Source organism: Peromyscus californicus, unplaced genomic scaffold (genome assembly GCF_007827085.1).
Source record: "Peromyscus californicus insignis strain IS unplaced genomic scaffold, ASM782708v3 Scaffold_13__1_contigs__length_99412109, whole genome shotgun sequence".
NCBI lineage: Eukaryota > Metazoa > Chordata > Mammalia > Rodentia > Cricetidae > Peromyscus > Peromyscus californicus.
The window spans coordinates 16,973,636-16,998,603 of NW_026294424.1; the positions used below are offsets into that span (position 1 = coordinate 16,973,636).

General features: G+C 40.8%; 1 protein-coding gene across 6 annotated transcripts in view; it reads left to right on the forward strand.

Moving 5' to 3' along the window:
* Eml6 (EMAP like 6) overlaps nucleotides 1-24,968 on the forward strand; it is a 266,137-nt gene that overhangs the window by 104,055 nt on the left and 137,114 nt on the right. For all 6 annotated transcript variants that reach the window (XR_008217395.1, XR_008217394.1, XR_008217393.1 and 3 more), the window contains exons 3-4: nucleotides 17,439-17,598; nucleotides 24,775-24,873. Coding sequence is in view for 3 of the 6 variants with exons in the window: in XM_052734573.1 (XP_052590533.1) it covers nucleotides 17,439-17,598; nucleotides 24,775-24,873 (259 nt within the window). In the remaining 3 variants the exon portion in view is untranslated. The remainder of the gene's footprint in view (nucleotides 1-17,438; nucleotides 17,599-24,774; nucleotides 24,874-24,968) is intronic.

The window sequence follows — 24,968 nt, forward strand, 5'->3', positions numbered from 1 at the left end:
AAGCCAAGAAGACAAGCAAGCGAGACTGAAGATGGAACCTTTGACTGCCATATACTCCTGTGGCCTTCCTTGTGTAACTGCAAATCTGTCTTCAGACCTCACTTCCAGATCACAGGCTGACATTCCCAAGCCCTTTATTGTCCACTTGAGGTTACCCCAAACTCAACATACCCTGAATGCTACAAAATTCTTACTCATCTGACTGTGAGTCATGCTCTACACGTGAGAGGCAAGGCCTTCAGGAACTTACAGTTTGTGGTGGTTTGAATGACAATGGCCCCCACAGGCTCACAGGGAGAGCCACTATTGGGAGGTGTGGCCTTGGAGTAGGTGTGGCTTTGTTGGAGGAAGTGTGTCACTGAGCTTTGAGGTTTCAGGTGCTCAGGCCAGGCCCAGTGTCGCTCTCTTCCTGCTGCTGCAGATCCAGATGTAGAACTCCCAGCTAGCTGTACAGCACCATGTCTGCAGTGTGCTGTCCTCCTTCCTGCTGTGAGGATAATGGACTAAACTTCTGAACTGTAAGCCAGTCCCAATCAATTTTTATAAGAGTTGCCATGGTCATAGTGTCTCTGCACAGCAATAGAAACTCTAACTAAAACAGTCCATATTCAGCTCCACTGGGAGCCACTCCCCTGCTCCATCTACATAGTTCCTGTTAGTCTGTCCGTTGGCTGATTTCATATTTGTGGTTTGTTTACTTCTTGTCTCTGTGACTCTCTTCTCTCACTGACTTAATTCAGTGGCTTCTCTGTAGCTCCTTGAAACATTCTCAGTATTCCTTCTCTTGATTTTATGCTCTTGTGTCTCTTGCTTGTTATAGAAATTTCAAAATTCATTATCTGTCTCCTCAAGAATATTTGAACTCTCTGGGTACTATCACTATAATAAATATTATCACTCTATCACTAATCATTACTATACATCAGGCATCTACCACAGTGGCATTCAGCAAACATTTGTTGAATGGATAAGAAGAGAAATTTAAAAGCTGGGCATGGTGGTATAGGATTGTTATCTTACTACGTGGGAGGTGGAGGCAGAAGAACAGGAATTCATGATCATCCTTGGCCACATAGGGATTTTGAGGACAACTTGGGCTATGTGAGACCCTACCTCAAAAACAACTAGTCAGAAGTATACACAGACTGAATCACACATTGCTTACGTGAAGCCAGTACACGGTTTCAGCTGAAGCCAACTCCTTCCTTGTGCTGTTACCTGGGCCTAGGTTTACTCATAGTCATAATGACAGCTGTGCTTTATAAGGATTGGTCTTAAAATTTGATACAGACAGGGTGACTCAAAAGTATCAAGCCAAACACCTGGATTTGTCTGTTAGATGCCTCTTGCTGCCCTTGCCTTTTTGGATATCAGGGACTGAAGAGGACCTCCCTGTATGCCCCAGCTCTGAAGCTGGCATGCTTCTCTTTAAATAACAAGTTTCTGTTTCCTAAAGAAGCCACTTGTGCTGAAACAAATTCAAAACAAAATCAGTGACCTTGAATTATTCTCATTTGTGGTGTGTTTGGCTTTCAAAGCGTCATTTACATGTAACATTTTTCTTTTTTTATTAAGAAAAATTTTAATTTATTTTACATACCAATCACAGATCCCCCTCTTCCCTCCTCATGCCCTTCTAGCCCCCCCCAACCCCTCCTCATTCCCTCCTACAAGAAGCTAAGGCCTCCCCTGGGGAGTCAGCAGAGCCTGGAACATTCAGTGGAGGCAGGACCAAGCCCCTCCCCCTGCATCAAGGCTGTGTGAGGTGTCCCACAATAGGTAGTACTGGGCTCCAAAAAGCCTGCTCATGTACCAGGGATGGATCATGATCTTCCTGCCAGGGGGGCCCTTAAGCAGATCAAGCTACACAACTGTCTCGATTATGCAGAGGGCCTAGTCCAGTACCATGGAGGCTCCACAGCTGTTGGTCTAAAGTTCATGAGTTCCCACTAGTTTAGTTTGGTTATCTCTGTAGGTTTCCCCATCATGATCTTGATGCCCCCTGCTTATAGAATTCCTCTTCTCTTTTTTTGACTGGACTCCTGGAGCTCAGCCTGGTGTTTAGCTGTGGATCTCTGCATCTGCTTCCATCAATTACTGGAGAAAGGCTCTATGATGACAGGGTGTTCACTGATCTGATTACTGGGGTAAACCTGTTCAGGCACCCTCTTCACTATTGCTAGTAGTCTAGGCTGGGGTCATCCTTGTGGATTCCTTGGAACTTCCCTAGCACCCGGTTTCTCTCTATCCCCATGATGTCTCCCTTATAACATTTTTTTCAAACAAATCATTATAAGGAATCTAATATTCAAGTTTTCAAATCTAATATTTCAAACCGAGTTATTCCTTGTTTTGGATCTAATTTAGTTAGCAAAGTATGAGGCACCATGAATTAAAATGTTATGCTGTTACTTCTCTGAACAGCCCTTTAAAACTTGGATTTTGATCTTCTGGATAGTTTTAGATATTTCAGGGAATTATTAATACCAAGCACAAATGGTATTTTTCAAAAATCTTTCTTGCCTGCAGAATTCCTGACAGAAATTCTGTACACAATGAGGCTTGAATTATTCATTATGATTTCACTTGTTTTTCTCATTCAGAATCCAGAACGCTGTGCATTTTGCTTGTTTTTACATTTGACATGTATTTTAGGAGCATTTATTTGATGTCCGGCACTGTATTGTTCCAGGTGTAATGAAAGACTAAAATTCTATCCTCCAGCGTTTAAAGACCTATTGATAGTGGCAGAGTTAGAGTGAATGCCCCCATTAGGATAAAGGTGTGTAGAAGACGTTGCAGATTTCATTTTCCATGTTTAGAAATAATAGGCACCTCGTTTGTTACTTCTAAACTTTTGAATTCTTTTCACTTGTCAATAAGTAATTTCAGTTGTTTTGATGAAGGGTCTTATGTAGCTAATATTTACTGAATGCTCACCCTCTGCCTAGGACCCTGTATCACAGAAAACTGCAACTGCTCTTTCTTCAGTGGAACACATGCCGTCTTACACATAGGGAATCTTATATTTTCATAGTTGCATATGCCAAGTTCATAGATCAACTGTGACTGAACTCAGTCTGTTGAGTGGTAGATGGGCCAAGCATGGACTTCCGGTTGGAAACCTGGGAGTGAGGTGATATAGACATATCTTCACACACTCTCTACTCTTCTCCAGACTCACGGAACTGCTGGATATAAAAGAAGAGAAGCATGAAGGAGAAGGAAACCAGGAGAGAGAGGGAGATGCTGGTCTGCTGGTAGTAAAGAAAAAACAAAACAAAAACCCATCGAAACCCACAAAGTTGAGGTGCAGATGGCTTCGACATGGCATTCTTAGTTCCCTGGGCAGGGAGTGCTCCTAGAAGCCAGCTCCCTGCCTGTGAATTGTCTGATTGCAGTCAAGTGAGCCCGGCAGTTAGCTAGTTAAACCTAGCCTGACTAGAAAAGAGTTGGGCTGCAACTTAACCTTAGCTGGAAAATTCAGTATAGTTCAAGGATTGGAGCAATACAATGCTGAGTCTTGCCAAAGCATCATTTCTGTCACACACCATGGTAAAGCCACCCTAGACTCCAGAAACTCCACAGTTATCTCCTGCATGTCAGCATTTAACTTAGGTACCACTTGATGAGACAGTCATGTTAATGTCACCAGTGTCCTCGCTTTGGAGGTCCCTGCATTTTTACTAGCTGATTAGGTAATAAGTCAAAGGTTAACGGAAACAAATGTGATGGCCATTTTTTATGCACCTCCACAGGCTATGTTACTATGTGATTATAAAAAAATCAAACCTTCCACTGTTGCATTTAAGTGACTACCTTTCAGGAGGAAAATTCTTCCAGGCCTCTCCTCATCGAGGAGTCTCACACTCCCGTGTGTGTAGTATCAGTGGTTGTCTCTCCCTGCGGTACTGACATCTGGCAGGAGGACTCTCAGAGACAGAAATGATGAGATCTCTTTGGATCATTGAACTGACAGGCCATTCATGATCTAGTGGCTCAGTCAGTGTGGAGAATGCAGTTGCTCAGCTTGCCTTCTACTTTCCAACCTCTTTACTCTGTAAACAAGTAGAATAAGCCTTACCCTGAAAATAACAGCATGCTGTACTACCAGAGAGGTAGAATATTCCAGAACAGAACAAATAGAGGTATAACATTCTGCCATCTGGCAAAGCTGCTGGTCCAGATGGATTCACTAATGACTTCTCTAAAGTATTTAATCAGACCTTACTGAAAAACATGACTGGCATATTTAATTATCCTAAGTTAACAGGAATTCTGCCAGATATACCCTCAGTGCTTGAGTCATGCTTGTGCTTAAAGAGGGGAGAAAGGATGAATAACGCCAGAAAGCTGGGGTTTGCATAGACCCCTCACTAGTGAAGCTTCTCATTAGTAAATTGTGTGTTGCAGTCTTTGGCAGCATTCCTCCTTTCTCAGAGAGTGCACTGTAAGACTAGCCATGTTTATCACATTCATTTTATCAGTAACAATTGTACTGATGAGAACATCTGGGGATTGTTTATCAGAATGCCTTCCTTCTTCCTGCCTCTGTGGACGACTTCTAAACTACCAGATGGCCTTCCTTTGACATATGTACGTTGGTTTTTATTCCTCATTTTTAGTTATTTAATGCTTATTTGTATCAAAGCATTATAGATGCATACCTGCCCCCTTCCCTGCCAACCTGCCATCCCAGAGAAACTGCATTTTGACTGTCCTTGCTGGTGCTTCCCTCCATCTGCTCAGTGCAGCTTCTCGCCGCCCAGGCCACGCCCGGCTTCCTGTCAGTGTACTTGAGGATGTTGCTTACAGGTGCTGTTTTTATGTTTCCTTTCTTTCTGTTCTCCAGAGAAAGCATTTTAAAATTATCAACATTCTCTTTTGTAGTTTTAAGTTCCATCTTCTTCTGCTTTCTTTTCTGGTTATCATAGAAATAGATGGGCTTCATTATGTGTGTGCACCACATTTTCTCTTCACATTCATCCGTTGATGGAGACCTAGGCTGGTTCCATGCTTGGACTATTGTGAATAGTGCGGCGATGAAAGCATTTGTGCAAATATCACTGTGGTGTGCATCCCCAGGAGTGTTAGTGAACACACAGGTGTTCTACCACCAAGCTGACTTCCACAGTGACCACACAATTTGTGCCCACCAGCAGCGCACATGGGCTGCCCTTCCCCTTATCCCCGCCAGCGTTCGCTGTCACTTTCTCAGAGATCCATTCAGAGCTGTGTGCGAATCTCAAAGCTGCTTTGATCTGCATGTCCCTAAGGATGTTGAATGGTTTTTAGGTATTTGTTGGCCATTTGTATTTCTATTATATGAGAGCTGTCTGTTCGAATCATTAGCCCATTTATTGATTGAATAATTTGGATTTGGAGGTTTTCTTGTGTGTGTGCGCTATTTTATTTTTTGTTCTTTATAGATGCTAGATAGTAATCCTCTATAAGATGGATAGTTGTCCAAGAGTTTCCCCTTCTGCAGCCCATTTCTTTACTGTGATAATGGTTTCCTTTTTAACTTTATGCAACCCCACTTGTAGAGTTTGAGATTATTTCCTGTGCAGCTGGATTCCTTCTCCTGAGTCCTTGCCTATGCCTGTAACTTGAAGTGATTCTACCTATGACTTTGTCTGTTAGTTTCAGGGTTTCAAGGGTTTTGTCCAATTTTGAATTAATTTGTGTGTGTGAAGAATAAAAGACACTGGCAAAGTTTCATTCTTCAAATGTGGATGTCCAGTTATCCCTGCATCTCTGGCTGAAGGCATAAAAGTGTACCTCTAGTGTGCATTTTGACATTTTGTCAAAGGTAGGTAGCTGTGGCTGTGTGGGCTTATTTCTCTCTTTTGTTCCATGGGTTTACATGGCTGTCTTGGTGACAGTAGCATGCTGTCTTCTGTCCTGGGACTCTGTAGCAAAGCTTGAGATCCAGCCCTTCTACTGGGGGCTGCTTTGGCTTTTGGAGTCCCGTCCTTCCGTATGAGTTTGGATAGCTTTTCCTACTTCTGTGAAGAATGCCACTGGGATATTGATGGGGATTGCATTACACCTGTGTTAGTTTGTGGTAAGAAAGCCATTTTGACAGTATTGTTCCTTCTCCTTTACTGGGTCATGTGGAGCACACAGAGGCAACTTCTTGTAGGCAATTTTATCTAAAAGTCTCTTACTTTTTTTAAACCTTTATTTTGAGAGTCATCAACTAGAGACACTATCTATTAGCATCCCAGTTTATATAGCAATGACTTGAGACTCCTCTGGAATGCTTGGTAGTCTTTTGATCAGTATGACTTCTTCAAGATTAATCCATGTTGTGTATGTCCATAGTTCATTTCCTTTTATTGTGAAGAACAAGTCCATTGTGTTAATATATAATAATTTGGTTATTTATTCAACTGTTGGTGGGTATTCGTTTCCAATTTCTAGCTATTATCAATAAAACAATTATTTAAACAATTATTTATTTAGTCAATACCTTTTATTTCTTTTGTCTAAATACTTGAGTGTGGACTTGATCTTACATACATGAGAGTATGTTGGTAACAAACTGCCAAACTGCCTCCAAAATGATTTGTCACAATATCTTCCCATTAGCAATATAAACATTCCAGTTGTCTCTCATCCTCACAGTCTTCTTAATTTTAATTGTTCTTGACAATGTTCAAGTCACATGGCAGTATTTTAAATTGGCTTGCTTTCATACTGTTGATTTGTAGATATTCTTTATATGTTCTAGGTATCAGTTTTTCATGATTTTTTTCTCCTAGTTTGTGACTTCTTTATAATGCTGCATGTCAATCAGCAGAAGTTTTCTTTTGAAGTACAGTTTTTCATTTTTTTTTCCCTTATGGTTCATGCTTATTTCTTGTTAGAAACCAGTGTCTTTCAAAGTTGCAAAGCATTTCTCTTTGATTTTTCTCTTTATGCTTTAATATGAATATTGTACCTCTTACTGTTGTGTATGGTGAGAGCTGAGTTGAGATCGAGGTTGCTGGGCTCTTTTATGAATATTCAATTGTTGAAACATGATTTGTTTATCTTTTAATTACTAGCAAGTACACAAAGCATAAAATGTGCATATTAACAGTGATAACATGTAGTTAAAATTTTTATTACATTTATTATTACTATTTGTGTGTGTGTGTGTGTGTGTGTGTACATGCCATAGTGTACATGTTGAAGTTAGAGGATAATCTGGGGAGTCAGTTTTCTCCTTCCACCACATGGGTCCTGGGGATAAAATTCAGGTCATCAGGCTTGGTGGCAGGTACCGTTACCTGCAGAGCCCCCTGGCTTTTAAGACAGGTATCCTGTCGTAGCTTCTAGAGTGCTGGACCTACAGGCTTGTCCCACCACACCCAGAGTCTCCTTTCCTCCCCAAGGATGGGATCCAGAGTCTTGTGCCTGCTTCATTGCACCATGTCTGATGTATACTGTTTAGTTTCAGTACTGTTGCTTGAAAACTGCCCCTTGACCACTGAGTTAACCCCTCCATTGTGTTGGAAATAGATTGGCAGTGTAGCACCAGCATGGATGTAGTTCTAGATTAAATTCCATTGTCCATCCTTACACTAACACTCTGCTGATTCTGACTCCTTCTGTGAAGTCTTTCGGCCTTTTATGTTGATCAATACTTTATTGTTGGTTAGTAGCTTTATTGATTTCATTAGCTGGGATATTTGTGCTTGGATGATATTGCTAAGCCCTGTCTTACCCTGTCTTTTGGTTTTGGATGCTTTCTCCTTAGAGTGGCATCCTTATATCCTGTATGTTTCTTTTTCTATTTTTTTTTTTAACCAGTTTAATTCTGAGGAGATGGTGGTGTTATTAGATTTGTGAGGCCAGTTCACTGTAGCTTCCCATGTACATGTTTCCCTGGCTTAGAATGTCAGTTCCTGGGGGTGACTGGTAAATTGCAAGTGTGTCTATTGCATGGCGGCTGGTTAATAACAGCACATCTATTGTGTTGTTTTAGGCACTGCTCTTCTCACTGCTTTAGGACTTGTAATTCCTTCTTTGAAGTAAGTACTGTTATCCCCATGTTATAGAAAGGAAACGGAAGCACAGAGTGCAGTAATTCACAGATGACTTATGAAGAACCATTTCCCCATAAGTACAGGTATCAGATCATGCCTCAGCAATGCACTGTTTACTGTCTTTTTCTTTAAATCATCCATAACTTAGGTTATATAAAAAACTGATATAATTGAAAATAAGATTCTCTTTCTAAAGCTGGGCATATCCAAAGCTTGAAACATTTAATTTAAAAAATAAGCAACCAAAAAAAAAAAAAAAACCAGAGACCTGCAGCAGAGCCTGCTGAGATCTGCATGAACATATTTACTAGAGTTACTTTTACTCAAAAACTGTAAGACAGAAGCTGTGCTGACTTTACAGAGAAGACAGAAGATGTTGACTTCATACACTGCTTTTGAGCTTTATCTTTGTCATTAGTTTGACTATAAATCAAATTTCTGTGCACCTTCATGTTCAGGAGATCCTCTTGAAGAAAAGTCTAAGGATGTGCATGGAAAAGTAATTACCTAAGTGTATAGGAGTATGCTGTGTACAGTGGCTACTCTTGGACAGCCAGCACTCTGAGGAAGTAAGCCTGCTCACATCGTTAGGAGTCCACACAAGCTCTACTGATGCATATGTCCATGATGTGTGACACACACATTATAAGTAATAAAATATAACAGTCTATTATAAATTTAGTATAGCAAATCAGTTCTCATAGAAAGTTCTCATTGATTGCTGCTGAACTTGAGTCATTGTGGTCAACCCATGGTTGCCATTGAACCGTGATTTAATCAAAATTAGAGAAGGAATCGATACTTTATTACTGTATGATTCAGAAAAGTCTTGGACTGGACTTGTAATTCAGTGGTCATATGCTTGCTCAGCAATGTGCAAAGTCCTGGATTCTATCCTAGTTACACACACACACACACACACACACACACACACACACACACACACACACTCATATTATTGGTAAATGTAGTTCTAATATGAATGTTGTTTGTAATCCACTTATTGTTGATGAAACAAGATGTATTTGGGAACATTAGTCATTTGCTAATGATATAAGCTATCTTCTTGGTGGACTATAGTAGTGCTTCCACAGTCTTCATTATTTTAATTTCTTAAGTACAGACAGTTACCAAAACAATACCCGATTGATTACAAGGCATGATTTACAGTGTTTATTTCTACAATGCAAACCCTTCTGCCGTTTCTGACTGTGAGCTAACAATGTTATAGTGACGTGGATCTGGGAAGAGATGTGCAGCCATACAACATTCTGTTGTATTTCTGCCATCCAGTCAGGACAGCAGCTAGTGACCTGAGGCATTTGTGAGTTTTTAGCATGTTACCTTTGTTTTAATATGGTTTATGTAATTTTGTTTATAAGACTTTTTAACAGTGAGTGTTTAATAACTGGTTCACAAAGTTGTTAAAACTTAACTGTCAGTTCCTGCTAGCCCAGTGGTTTTTCAACCTTCCTACTGCTGTGACCCTTTAATACAATTGTTGTAATATATATATAAATATATATAATACATGTTGTGGTGACCCCCAACCATCAAATTATTTTCAATGTTACTTCATAACTGTAATTTTGTTACTGTTATGATGTTATGAATTGTTGTAGCTAGAGTTTTCTTGCCTGGCCCACAGTCAGGACAAATCTTTCTCACCCGCCGGTCCCACAGCCGCTCAGACCCAACCAAGTAAACACAGAGACTTATATTGCTTAAACTGTTTGGCCTAATGGCTCAGGCTTCTAGTTATCTAGTTCTTACAATTTAAATTAATACATTTCTATAAATCTATACCTTGCCACGTGGCTCGTGGCTTACTGGCGTCTTTACATGCTGCTTGTCATGGTGGTGGCTGGCAGTGTCTCCCCACCTTCCTGTTCTCTCAATTCTCCTTTCTGTTAGTCCCGCCTATACTTCCTGCCTGGCCACTGGTCAATCAGTGTTTTATTTATTGACCAATCAGAGCACACATTTGACATACAGACCATCCCACAGCAAATTGTAATGTAAATATCCGTGTTTTCTGATGGTCTTGGGCGATCCCTGTGAAAGGGTTGTTTGACCTGCCATAGGATCACAACCCACAGGTTGAGAACCAGTGTGCTAGCCTGTCTCATCTAGCTTCAGCTAAGCCCCTGGATGCTCTGATCACAGGCTGCCAAACCACCATGGTCTTAACTGGTCCTTATTATAGTATGATGGTGTTCCTGGAATATAGCTCCATGGCAATATGGGTATAGATACAGGTACGGCAATGCTCAGTGTGTGTTATATTTATTTTTAATGTATTCTCATTAGATGTAGCACTTATCACACATGTGGAGCAGGTCAGGAAAAATGGAATGGATTCTCATAGTCTGTCTGAGTGATTGCCACTCCCATTTGCCCATCTAGGCCTACCTGGAAGGTGAGCCCCTCTCCATGGTGTAAGAGATCATTGTCCTGGTGGTGGCTTTGTACCCTAATGCCAAACACATACCCAGGGACTGAAATTAGAGCATGCCCTTCCCTGTGTAAGGCTCCACTAATTTTGGGCATGGTGTTCAAGTCAAGCTGCCTTTGCGTTTTCCGTCTTGTAGATGCACGTCCACTGGGTCTGGGTGACTCCCCATTGAGCCCACACAGCAGCAGTCTCTCCTCTATCCTTGTTCCAGCCCAGTGACCTTGATCTGTCTGCCTGCTCATGGGAAAGCCTTGCTCAGGATTATGTTCAGGGATGGGAGGGAGACGGCTGTCATGCTTTCCTGGTGAGACCATTAGGAAACAAACCAACGTTGAGGTATCACTGAGAAAAGCACCAAGCAACCTGAGTAACAGCAAAATGAGGTTTCAAAAGTATGTTAGAATCAAGAACATTTTTAAATTGCTGCATTTAAAGCAAGTACTCAAACTATTTGTTTTTAAATAAATGTCACATTTTTACACCAGAGGATCAAGAATGGTTAGCGCTAATTTGGGGGCTTTGTGCAACCTCATAAGCAAGGCTTCTCTTTCCATGACTCTTTTAACTCTCACTTCCCTCCTCAACATATTTGGAAATCGTTATGAGGCTACCTGACATCATGAAGACAGGATTCTGCCCTCTTGGTTTGCTACAAAAACAAATCAATTTCTGCTCCCAGATGGATTTGTGGAAGTCCTGCTCTGCAGTGCTTTCTGTTGCTATGGTAACAGAAGATGGGATTTCCTAGGGGAGCTCAATTGATATACACACAGAGAAAATCATTCTCTCAAAGCTTGATCCATTTGTTATTGCAAGAAACAATAAAGCAAGCAGGGAAGGAGGAGCAGAAGGACACCAGACTGTCTTGTGTGGGTGTGGAATAACACTTCCCTTTGATAAACACTTCTGATGACAGGAGTCAATTTAAAATATTCTAATATTATGACATGGCTGTTGTTACATTTTGCAAGATTGGTGAAGAGGTCCAAGTTTTCTTAGGACATCAAAGAGTTAGATTTATGGACTCAGCTGTCAGAGAGCCTTGAAAGGTGGGTGAAAGCAGGAGTGCTTCCCATCACAGGGTGAACCCCAGCAGCGCCAGGGCAAGTTAGAAGACAAGCCCCGGCTTGGAACACTTTCTTCTGGGATCCTTTCCTCATGGAAGACACAGAATGTGGCTTTACCACGTGAATGAAGTCTTATCCCACCTGACAGTCAGTCGTTACACTGGATGCAGAGAGCTGTTCCTTAACCTGCTGGTTGGTTTTTAGGCATTATTATGGGGTTGCTGCTTAGGCATGGAGTGCACCATAGAAGGAGCGAAGAGCCATTATGATGTCTAAACAGACAGTTTTGATTTTACATGAGAAAATCCAATCATAGAAATACACCCCTTGTTTAAATTGCTTCTGGACTGAAGTTAAGATACTTTGGAATTAGGAAAGAAGATTCTGTTGAAAATGATTCTTTTAAAACTATTTTATTTGTTATTTATTTTAAAATATATGTTTATATTTAATAGGTATATTTTAAAATATATATATATTTTAATTAAATTATATTACATCACTTTCCCTGTTTCCTTTTCTGTATCTAATCCCTCCTATTTCCCCTCCGTCCAGCCCTTCCCACATTCTGCATTCCTCTGAAATTGGTGCACTTTTCCCCTTTAATTATTATTGTTCTATACACACATAGACATAGAAACAGACCCACACACAAATATATATAAATATAACCAGCTGAATCCATTTTTGTAATTTATGTGTATGATTTTGGGTTGACTTTTTGTGTAGATAAGCAATTGGGGAGCTCATTCTTGGGAGAGCTAATTCTCCCTCATCGGTCATTAGTTAGCTGCTGTTCTTTATTAAGGAGTTGGACCCTGTGACATTTTCCCCCTTCTGCCTTAGTCTATCTATTGATATTTCTATTGTCTAGGTCTTGTTTAGGCAGCTATTTCTAGGAGACACAGTGTGACAGCAGACTTCCTGGTCCTCTGGTTCTTATGTCCTCAGTCCTCTCTTCTGGAATGTTCTCTGAGTGCAAGAGTTGTGTCGTAGGTGTATCCATTGGGTCATTGAAAATGGTTCTTGGTGTTCTTGAATTCATAAATGCAGAGGTTTGAGGAAAGGGGGGTTAGACACCTGTGGTATCTTAAACCTCATTAAACAGCATGCTGATGTTACAGATTATGTTCTTGACAATCTAGTTGTTGAAATTCATGAGTTTTTTTTAACCTTACGAAAATTTCTAAGTGCTATTGAATAAATACTGACAAATTTAAGATAAATGTAAATGCAACTTGCCTGTGCCCTAGGGATGCATGGATGTTGCTGATTTGTTGTTACCCAGGTGAGAGAAGTAAAGTTTTAGGGAAGCGGTTGAGGAAGTACCAAATAATGAAGTAAATTTAGGTTGTCCCCATTGTTCTGTTACCCACCTTTCCCTTTGGTGCTGAGGAATTGGATCTAGGATCTCATAGCATGCTAGGCAAATGTTCTACCACAGAGATGTGTCCTCTCTATTTTTTGTTTGTTTGTTTGTTTGTTTTTAGTGCTGGGGATTGAACCCTGGGACTAGTGCATGCTAGGCAATCACTGTACCACTGAGCTACAACCCCAGCCCCTATTCTAAACCTAAGAGGACCATGTTGCATGTGAGATGGGGAAGGAAGCCAGAGACTAGGGGTTTACAAAAGGAGAAATAGCTAACTTGGTTGTTGCAGTCCAGTGGTAAAGAAGGAGCCTGGAGAAATGAGTATCATGGGCTGGGAAGAGTTAGTTTCAGGAAAACCATAAAAGAACTTTGATAAGAAAAGTAATTCCAATGAGAGCTTTTAAGTCAATGTAGTAAATGTGTGGGTATAGCCGAGAATCATCTAGGACAGTGAACCCTGGGAGTAAAGGTACTATACATTCAAATGGGGGTGTTTGGTAGTGATAATGCATAATTTAGACTAATAAATTCTTATGAAAAACCTCTATTCCATTTTCTGTTTTGCTTTGTTTGTCACTATAACAAACCAGCTGAGGAAACAAAAGGAGATTTATTTTGACTTACAGTTTCAAAGACTTCAGTCCAAGGTGACTAGGTCCCAGTGGTCTGGGCTTGTGGTGAGGGAGGTTGTTAGGGCAAAAGGGTATTTTGGAGTAAAGCCACACATTTTGTGGTGGCCAGGAAGCAGAGGGACATGCCTCCAGTAACCTACTTCCTCCAGTCGCCCATACTCCCGGGTTCCTGGAACCATTCCCACTAATGCTGTCTAACTCTGAACTCATCAGTGGTTTCATCCATTGATTAAGTAAGTCAAAGCCCTCACAATGCACCTTCCAAAAGCCTGCTATATTGGGAACCAGTCCTTCAACACATAAGCCTCTGGGAATATTCACACCTAAACTATAATAGCCTTTTTAAAGGTTTGTTCATATTTTTCTTCCAATAACCCTCCTCATTCAAAAAGCCATCTGAGAAAATGCAAGGATCCTGTCCCATCCCAGGTATTTTAAATTCCTAAGAATCTGCCAGCTGTCTCAGTCATTTAAAACAGAGCCAATGGCCACAGCAAGTGAGTCATGTCTCTTGGGGTGTCTCTGGCCATCCATGGGCAGTGTACCCTTCTTTCTTTTCTAGTCTCTAAGTAGAACATGTTGACCATGGGAGAGAGGAGAGACATTATGGCAGGAGAATTGTTGGCATCATCAATCAGCCTCTCCAGCAAACATTTCTACAATGCTTGCTCTGCCCAATGATAGCCCAGAAACTATTGAGAAGAATGAAGAAAACCTCCTCATTAACCATCTGGCCAAATTATTTTCTTCATAACTGGTGGGCCTCCATCATGCTGCTAACCTGGGGAGTTTCTCACTAAAACCTAGGAAGAGTTAAAAACCATTTCTCTCCTCATAAAAACTTCTCAGCTCCCCATTCCTGCTCCATCACTGTGAAAGCATTCATTTTATGTCCTGCTATAATCTAACTTCCTGGCCGCATCACAATCTTTTCTGAGCTGCCTCTGCCTTTTGGATCCACATCATTTCTTGCCCTTGTCAGTCAGACTTTGAAAATGGTCTTTTCACAACAAATGCCCACTTACACCTTACATTTTATATGAAGCCAGTGTCTTGCTGGGATGGGTACTCATTCTCCATCTTTCTGTCACTGTATATACTGGCTGTCACTCCTCCTCTTTAGGGGCTCCTTGAAACACAGCACTGTTTTTTGTCCTTCCTTCCTTCCTTCCTTCCTTCCTTCCTTCCTTCCTTCCTTCCTTCCTTCCTTCAATTGTGTGTCTGTTGCTCTGTACTTGACTTATCAAATCCCTAAAGTTTTAGTGACTGAACTACTTAATATATGCCATTGTGTCATAGATGGGAGTTTCACACACTACTTTCATTCACTTTATTAATGGAACAAATATGAGACTGCATAATCTTGGCAGTTTTCTAGGGTATGTATCACTACAGCTTGGGCCTTCAGTGTCTCCGAAGGTCTGTGGGGTAAAGGCCTGCTCTCCAAGGTGTGTGCTGGTAGAGCTTTTAACAAGTGGAATCTGGAGGAAGGTCTTGAGGTCACTGGGGCAAATGGCCTTGATGGAGCTAAGGAGACCCTGCCTCCTTCCTTTTCTTCCCCTTCCCAGATGTGACATGAGCTATTTTGTTCCCACCATGATGCAAGGCCAACTGACCAAAACCTGTAAGTAATAAATCTGAGGCCAAATATATCATTTCTTTTTATAATTTGATGATCTTAGTTATTTATGGTATCAGAAAGCCAATGAACACATGTACATACTATTAAATATCAGATACATTCTAACAAAACTATGATTGGAAGGTTTCATTTATACTGATCAAAATCATCTCTCAACTAACTTGGAAAGCTAAAGTGTTCTATTAACCTTAGAAGGGCCTGAACACTCACATGTTCCATTTCACACAAGTTGTCTTTTTATTACTTCATTATAAAGATTCTTGAGGATATATATTTTAAAACAACATTATTTATATCTACCATATTTATATCCATATTTAGTCTTCATTCATTCATTCATTCATTCACTTTTGTATTATGTGGGTACACATGTGCCATAGTGCATGTGTGGAGGTCAGAGGACAATTTGTAGGAATCACCTCCTTTCTGTAGTGATATTGTGTTTCCCAATATATTGTGCACCTTAATAAACTTACCTGGGGTCAGAGGACAGAACAGCCATAGATAGACATAGAGACCAGAAAATGGTGGCACACACGCCTTTAATCCTAGCATTCTGGAGGCAGAGATACATCCAGGTCTCTGTGAGTTCAAAGCCACACTGGAAACAGCCAGGCATGGTGACACATGCCTTTAATCCCAGGAAGTGATGGCAGGAAGCAGAAAGGTATATAAGGCGTGAAGACCAGGAACTAGAGTCTGGTTAAGCTTTTAGGCTTTAGAGCAGCAGTTCAGCTGAGATGCATTCGGATGAGGACACAGACGCTTCCAGTCTGAGGAAACAGGATCAGCTGAGGAACTGGCGAGGTGAGGTAGCTGTGGCTTGTTCTGCTTCTCTGATCTTCCAGCGTTCACCCAATACCTGGCTTCAGGTTTGTTTTTATTAATAAGACCTTTTAAGATTCATGCTACATCTTTCACTGTGTGGTGGCTTCTAATATTGAATGCAGGTTTTCAGCATTGGAGGCAAGTACCTTTACCCTCAAAGCCATCTTACCAGCCCCTTAAGATATGTTTTAAAGAAAGTATTTGTTATATGTCAAATTCACTTTTTTTTTTTTTTTTTTTTTCGAGACAGGGTTTCTCTGTGTAGCTTTGCGCCTTTCCTGGAACTCACTTGGTAGCCCAGGCTGGCCTCGAACTCACAGAGATCCGCCTGGCTCTGCCTCCCGAGTGCTGGGATTAAAGGCGTGCGCCACCACCGCCCGGCGTCAAATTCACTTTTAAGTCAGGTTTTCTTATTTTGTGTATGTGAGAATCTGTGTACTCACCCATCAGGGATTGGTTGGAGAGCATCTGTGGAGGAATGTCTTCCTCAAACCCTCTTCCACCTTGTCTTTAAGCTTGCTATTTTGACTAAAATGTGTGGCCAGCAAGCCCCTGGGACCTGCCTGCCTCCACCTGTCAGTGCTGGCTGAACAGGCTAGTTTTCCAGATTGGTAAAGTGCCATGTTTTGGTTTTGTCATTTTTTTTTAGATTTCCAACACCTGTCTTTGGGAAGGTACACACCTTTACTCATTGTGTTGAACATGGTGACTTTTCCATCTTGATTCTATTGACTGCTGCAAATGCCTTGAAATGGGACTTGGTATTTGATGAAATTTTATTTTGCTATAATTACAGAGGAGAAAAGCCACAGGCTTAGTGATCTGCAGTTCCCTTGGTGTCACTGTGGCTTATGTAAAAGAGAAGATTTCACTTCAAATGCATACTCTATGACAACAGACACATAAACAGCATTGACCTTGGGACTTTTCTGTGCCTCTGAATCCTAATGAGAGCAGGATCTGTCTTGCGCATCTGCAAGCCTGCTAATGAATGGAAAAGTGAACTTTCTCTTAGCAACAGCATTTTTAAATTAAAGTCAAAAGCCAGGTTAAACACTTAATAATATTTTGAAAATCAGTAAGTAAATATTACTTAATCCAATGATAGAACCATATACAATATGTTATTAGAGAATTATGACCATGGTTAATGTTCATTTTCACGGTAACTAAGTAGGTAAATTTAGATAAAATTCCTATCATGTTTTACTACTTTTGTCTTTGCCAAGGCTGAGCATTTTAATTTATAATAGTCAGGCAACTGGTTACTTTGGGAACTGATAAACTCGTCTGAGATCATCTGGTTTAATGATTTAAAATAAGAAACAAATTGGGGTAAAGAATGATCAGTATATATTAATGTTGTTCAGTTAGAAAATATGAAAAGAGGCCTTTTTCTTTTTCAGCCTTGCCTTACACCCAGATAAAACTCTGATTGCAACTGGCCAAGTTGGGAAGGAGCCATATATATGCGTATGGGATTCCTATAATGTCCAGACTGTGTCTATTCTCAAAGATGTCCACACGCATGGAGTTGCATGCTTGGCTTTTGACTCGGATGGACAGGTGCGTATCTTTCTTAATTTAGGTTTTCTTAATGAATCCTTAAATTTACCTAAAATTATAATACAAATGGCTACCACCTTTGCTGTTTTCCCTTGGCAGCACCCTAGACTTCCTCACTGGTTGGCCTCTTTTCAAGCTAGTGATATTGGTATACCCTTCTCAATAGGCTCCAGTTTTGGTCTTCCTTAAAAGGCTCCATAAAGGAACTCGTAAGGTTGGGTCCACTAGGGTTCAGCAACCCTATTTTGTCCCATTATTAGCATCCTATCTGGGATAAGGGCTGGGCCAAGCCATTTACACAGAGCTCAAACCCTGCGCAAACACTGTGCCTTTTGCTCTCAGATTTTCACATCACCTCCTAATGATCCATTTGAACGATGCTTTTTGATTCTACCATAAGGTCACTTCTTCTTCCTTCTTCCCACCTCTCAGCCCCTTCTAATTCCTATTTTATACTTTTCTTTATAATAGCTCCAACACATGTCCTGTCCCTCCTCCATTTTCAGGCACAGCCCTTTAAATTCCAAAATAGAACCATGTATAATGTAATTTAAACATTGCCTTAACTAGTATTTTCATAATTCTTATTTATTTATTTAATATATATTACTGTTTTGTCTGCATGTATGTAAGTATATCACATTCATGTGTGGAGTTCAGAAGAGGGTATCAAATACCCTGGAAGTAGAGTTCAAATGGTGTGAACCACTACATGGCTGCTGGGAAACAAACCCAGGTCCTCTGCAAGAGCACAAGTGCTCTAAGCCCCTGAGATATCTCTCCAGCTTCATCTACACAGTTTCTTAGTAATTCATGTCAGCAACTGAAAATGTCAAAGTATCTTAAAGCCAACAAAGTTTAAAGTTGGCATTGAACGAAGCCCAAACATTGTAGGTGAGCATTCTCTGTTAATCAACACTTCTATCCACACTCTCCCATGTCGTCAGGTTAGACAGGCTGGCAAGATTTGTCAGCCAAATACTGTACCTTTGAAATGCCCTGTGTCATGCTCCAATCCTCATCCGATGCTCAGTGCTGGTTTGTCCCCTTGAAGAGACTAGTTCTTTGAAGACATCACAAGGGTATGAAACCAGCACCCACAAGTTATCTCTCCTTTCTTGTACATACAACAACACTTGACAGAAAAAAGGCTAATGTAGTGAATGGCAACACGAAGGGCTCATTCCTAAATTGCAGCTTCTCTCTCCAGCCTTCACCATGTCTCTACATGCCGTCCCTTCTGCCGTCTCTTTTACACTTGGTATAGCAATTAATTTATTCAATAAATGTTTGGCTAGTTTGAGTGTTAATTTTGTAAGTTAATGTCATGGAAACATCAATGAAATCACTTGTAGATGTTAAACCAAACTAAGAGTGGAAGAAATTCACTAGATGAAGATAAGTTCACCTGATTTGGATCATTTAAAAGTAATTAGCAGGTGGTATCTTCCACTGCTGTGAGAGAGCACTGGTCATTACTCATTTTTCTTCCTAGAACTAGAGTTGATATGAATGACTAAATTAAGTGAGTTAGAATGCATATGGCTGTATAAGCATAGATGTAGGCTGATGTGTACATTCAATATGCATAGTCTTTCATTTTTTCCCTATTTGTGCAAATATCTATACCAAATTTTGTTTTGAAGTATCACAAAAATGCTATGCAATAGAGGGAAACCCAGCTTTAACTATGAGTTCTTTGTCCATTTTATTTACTCTTTTTTCATTTTATTCATCTGTTTCTTTTTGGAGTCCTGGCTATTTCTCTTGAGGTACTATTTCGACAGGAGGGGAGCTGGGTGGACTGTGTGGTTTTTAACTGTCAATTGAGAAAAGTAACCTATTTGCCATAATGGATTTCATGGCTTGCTTATTCCTTCAGGTCTGCTGTGTTCTCTGGCCAGAGTTCACCAAAATCCAGTAATACAGATAAAATGACAAATTCCTCATTACCTCATAATTGACAAAAGCAATAGAAATTCTTTTCTAGGTAGCTGTGGGGCCTGTCACTGTAAATGAACAAAATAGATTTCTTTTGGCTTTTTTTTTTTAAACTCAGGAAAAATGAGTGTCTCTGCTAGCGCTTGTTAACTGATTTTTCCATTAAAAATAAGCTGAATAAAGTTTACCCATTCTAATTTTCTTATATTGATAAAAATATGTTAAATTTCTTAAATTATGTTTTATAATTTCTTTTTAAATTAACTTATTTTTATTTTATGCACATTGTTGTTTTGCCTGCACGTATGTCTGTGTGAGGGTATCGGACCCCCTGGAACTGGAGTTACAGACAGTTGTGAGCAGCTGGGAATTGAACATGGATCATCTGGAAAAGCATCTAGTACTTTTAACCACTAAGTCACCTCTCCAGCCCTGTCTTATAATTTCTATTGTTACAACCCTCAATGAAAAATGGCAAAGATCTTTATTTAAGGAAGCATTCTAGAACCTCCAACTATTCTTTTTATATAAAATATTCCTAATGGAAACCATTTTTAGTGAAGATACCTGAACACACCCTGTTATAGCAACACATGTACATTTACCCATATGAGACCCTCTGTCCTTCCCTACACACCATATGAGTATATACTTAGGCATGCACATTCTTTCTAAAGTGTCATCTTGGCAGGCTCTAGAATCAGCCTTGGGGCACATCTGTGAGGGGTTATCTAGATTACATTAGTTGAGATGGGAAGACCTCTTTAACAAGGGCAGCACCATTCCATAGAAAAAGGGAGAAAATGGGCTGAGTCCTTCTCTGACCAAAGGACGGTCTCCCTGGTGCACCTTCTCTAAGTGGCTTTTGTCAAGTGGTTTGTCAAGGCAGACAGATGAGTAGCTAAGACTGAAAACTGGTGCTGAGAAGTGAGGCGATTGCTGTGATGAACCTGACCAAGTGGTTTTGGAGTCCTTGGAAGTCCAAGGACTTTGGAGTCCACGGATTGTGGAAGGAATATAGAAGAGTTTGGAACTTGGCACTAGAATGCCACTGAGTATTGTAAGCAGAGCTTAGTGTGTCCGTGTGGGTGGAGCTTGGACACGAGACTGCTGAGAGAAGCATGCACTGTGGCGCTTCGACTCGTGGGGCTTCGGACATGAACAAGAGTCCTTTTTGTTTTTGTTTTGTTCGGGTTTGTTTTAGATTTTTAAAGATGGGGTTTCTCTGTGTAGCCCTGGCTGTCCCAGAACCCTCTTTGTCAACCAGGCTGGCCTCGAACTCAGAGATCTGTCTGCCTCTGCCTCCTGAATGCTGGGGATAAAGGTGTGTGCCACCACCACCTAGTCAGGAACAAGAATTCTATTGGGAACTGGATTAGAGGCCATTTGTATGACACTCTAGTAGTGAATCTGGCTGCACCCACCTGTGTCCTGACTTTGAATGAAGCTAAACCTGGAGTAATGAGTAATTTGTTTAGTGCAGCAGATTTCAAGGCAGGATAGCATCCAGGCTGTGCTGTGATTGTTGCTCATCACCCTTATCCAGGTCAATGAAAAAGAAGAATAAACAGAATAGAAAGAATAAAAAATGTGCAGTTTGATGAGAAAAAGACCTTAAGCAAGTTTAAAGTTGCTGCCAAGATGTGTGCTGTAAAAGAGGCTGAAACTGTTAGCAAGAACCCCCTGCTCTGCACTGGGACAATGAAAATGTGCCCCCCCCCCACCAACCCTGTGGGCAAGACTCCACCCATTAAAGCCTCCAACCGTGAAAAAGCGAATTCATTTGAAGCAGTAAAGCCTGCACCTTGAGGACATCTGCAGGGGTTTCCTGTTCCTTGAAAGCCAATGCCCAGGAGAGTGTTGTTCAAAAGTCAGACTACAGAGACGCTACAACTATGGTACAAGGAAGCCAGGACCCAAATCTGGTCGGCACAGAATTTAGCAGTGTTGTGTGTGTGGTACTGTTTTGTCAAGCATGAAAAATGCAAGTTTGAGCCAGTCATGAAGTCTTCGAGAGAGAAACACTGAGTTTAGGGTCGTGCATTCCTGCAAGGAGGCCCTGAAAAGGCCACTGTGTGAAGCTGAGGCATCAGTTGCCATGGAGACCCCGGGATATTGGAGATGTCACAACCATGGGACATCTGTTGGGGACAACCTCAGACACAGAGTGGAGCCAGCCCAAAAGAGTGAATATGTGTACTGCAGGCAACAGAGCTGGAGCATAGAGCTACCCAAGCCTTTTGGAGCTCAGTTTCAGCACAAGCCAAAGATGCCAGACATGGAACTTCTGGAGATGGTCTTTTCCCTGCTGGGTTTCAGTCTTCTTTGGTTCAATCTTTCCTTGCTGTGCTCTGTTCCTTCCCTTTGAAAGGGGAATTTTTACACAGTGCCTTTGCATGTGAGAAGTATGCAAGAAAAAAATTGTACAGGGGTTCCCTGTTAAAAGATTACTTGACTCTCTGGGAAATTCAGCCTTTATACCTTTTAACAGTGTTGAAACTGTAAAAGACTATGGTGGGGATTTTTTACGTTGAACTGAATACATTTTGTATAGAAGGTCATGAGCCTGTGGGGAGAAGATTATTATGGCTTAAAAGTGGCTTGTTTGGGTATAAGTTAATGAGGGCTGGAGTAGTAATGGTTAGTATTGTCAACTAGACACAATTTTGAATCACCTAAGAGATGAGCCACTGGGTGTGCCTGTGAGAGATAATCTAGATTAGGTTAACTGAGCTGGAACAGCTCTCCTTAACTGTGGGTGGTACCATCCCATGGGCTGGTGCCCGGGACTGACTAGAAAGGAGAAAGAGCTGAGAGTGAATGTTTATGCTTTCTGCTTCCTGACTTTGGATGCGCTGTGACCCTCTGCCACCTGTCTTGCCGCTATCTTGCCCGCCATGATGGACTGTGTCCCTGGCAACTGTGAGCAGAAACAAACCCTCCCTTCCTGAAGTTGCTTTAATCAGGTATTTCATCACAGCAACAGGACAAGTAACGAATACACTCTGGATGTGTGAGCCCATACACTTCTGTATTACCATTCAAAATCATTTGATTTCAGTTATTTCACTTAACTCATACAGTTTGACAAAGTAAAAAGTATTTTGGTATTCATTTCACAAATGAGAAAACTAAGATTTATGGAGGCTACTTAACTTTTTCCAAGGCATTTTATCATTGTACCCATACATTACCACATCTCTAGCCTCTCATCAGAGAAGCTTCTGTTTGCAGTAGATGGTGATTAACACAGAGACCCACAACTGGCCAAGACACAGAAAATAGGAGACTGAAGATTTCTCAGCCCTAAATGGAACATATTAAATACACCACGGGCTTAAGCATCATTGTGGAAGAGGGGACAGAAAGATTGTAAGGGTCATACAGAGTGGGTAACTACAGGGAAACATTGTCCTCTGGACACAGCAGAGCAACTGCACACACAAACTCACAACAGTTGTGACAGCATGTGCAAGACCTATGTAGCCAAAGCCAGACAAAAATCCCAAAGTAGACAGGGGAATTGAGCATGCATTTCTACCCCTTTCTACGTGGTTGGTAGTTGTTAGCTATTGGGAAAGAAATAATCAGTTTGGTTTAAGAGTGTAGCCCCTCGTAAGTTCCTTCAGAAGATGACCACATGTCCAAGAATTCTGGGCTGCACAAATTAGTCTTGATTGGTGGGGAAAAAAATCAAAGGACACAAATTTGGGTGGATGGGGAAGGGGTAAAGTAGATATGATCAAAATACATGTATAAAATTCTTGAAGAACTAATAAAAATTATTTTAAATTTCCAAGGTCTTCTCTCTGGCTAACTAGAAAACAAAGGAGCCAAATTTACTTACTCTGAGCCAAGACCTCTAACTTACAATCCTGTCTCCTAAGAGGCATCCTACAGGAACTCCTGGTTTGGGTGTTACAAATACCTGCATATGATACTTTTCATCTTGCTTATAATTAAAAGTTGAGTTTGACTTTGAGGACAAGAAACTGATGTGAACTCAAAGGATTTAGAGGAGTGGAGTAGCATATAACATGTTCCTTTTATTAAGATTATATATCCTTTAGTCACTTTAAATGTTAGTGACATTATAAAAATTAAGAACAAAATCAGGTTCATTTATTGGATATTTTTTCTGTATATGTGTCTAAGTTAGGGTTTCTATTGCTGTGAAGAGGCACCATGACCACAGCGACTCCTATAAAGGAAAACATTCGATTGGGGTGGCTTATGGTTCAGAGGTTTAGTCCATTATCGTCATGGCAGGACGTGGTGGTGTGCAGGCAGACATTGTGCTGGAGAAAGAGCTGAGAGTTCTACATCTTGATCCATAGACAACAGAAAGTGAACTGAACTGGGCATGGCTTGAGCATAGGAGACCTCAAAGCCCACTCCCACAGTGATACACTTCCTCCAACAAGGCCACACCTACTTCAACAAGGCCACCCTCTTAATAGGGCAGGTCCCTATGAGGTTATGGGAGGCCAATTACATTCAAACTACTGCAATGTCTTTGTCAGACTCTTCAGTTTGTAGAGTGTGATAAAGATGCTTAGACTGTGGAATTCATAGCTCCCTAAGTCTGACAATAAAAAAAATTTGAGGAGTCAAGTATGGTGACTCATGTCTATAATCACAGCATTCACAATGCTAAGGCAGGAGGATCACCATGAATTTGAGGCTAGCCTGATCTGCAGAATGAGTTCTAGGTCAGCCTGAGCTAGAGTGAGATCCTGTGTCAATTTTTTTTTAAGACAGGATTTCACACTATGGTCTATCCTGGCCTGCAACTCACTAAGTATCCCAGGCTGGCTATGAAATTATAAATCTCCTGCCTCAGCCTCCTGGGAGCAGAGATTACAGGTATGAGTCATCATCCCAATCTTTTACAGTAAAAATGTAAATGAGTATTAATTCCTGCCTTCAAGCTGTGTTCTTAAGATTTCAACTGACTTGTCAGCAACTTCAAAAACTACACATTTGGATGCTATGGTGAGAAAGAACAAATGGGCATAATATTGTAGGACTGAAATGTCTGTGTAATCTATTGGAAGGCATCTACAGTGATACCTTTAGTTTGGGATAAGGATGAGTTTTGCTTCAATGCCTAGTCCCTCATAGATAATCAGTAACTATTTGTTGAAAGTACGTGTGAATAGTAGGAAATTTTCCCACTTCTTTCATGTATTAAATTATTCTTTTTTTCCTTTTTTTTTTTCTTTTTTTCTTAAGCGTTTAGCCTCTGTGGGATTGGATGCCAAAAACACAGTATGCATTTGGGACTGGAGAAAGGGAAAACTTCTGGCCTCAGCTACTGGCCATTCTGACCGGGTAAGATCTTTGTGGTATCAAACAACACAAATTTCAGAACTGTGAAGTAGTTGTCATTTTATGTCTTTAAAAATAAATCTGCTGTATATAGATTT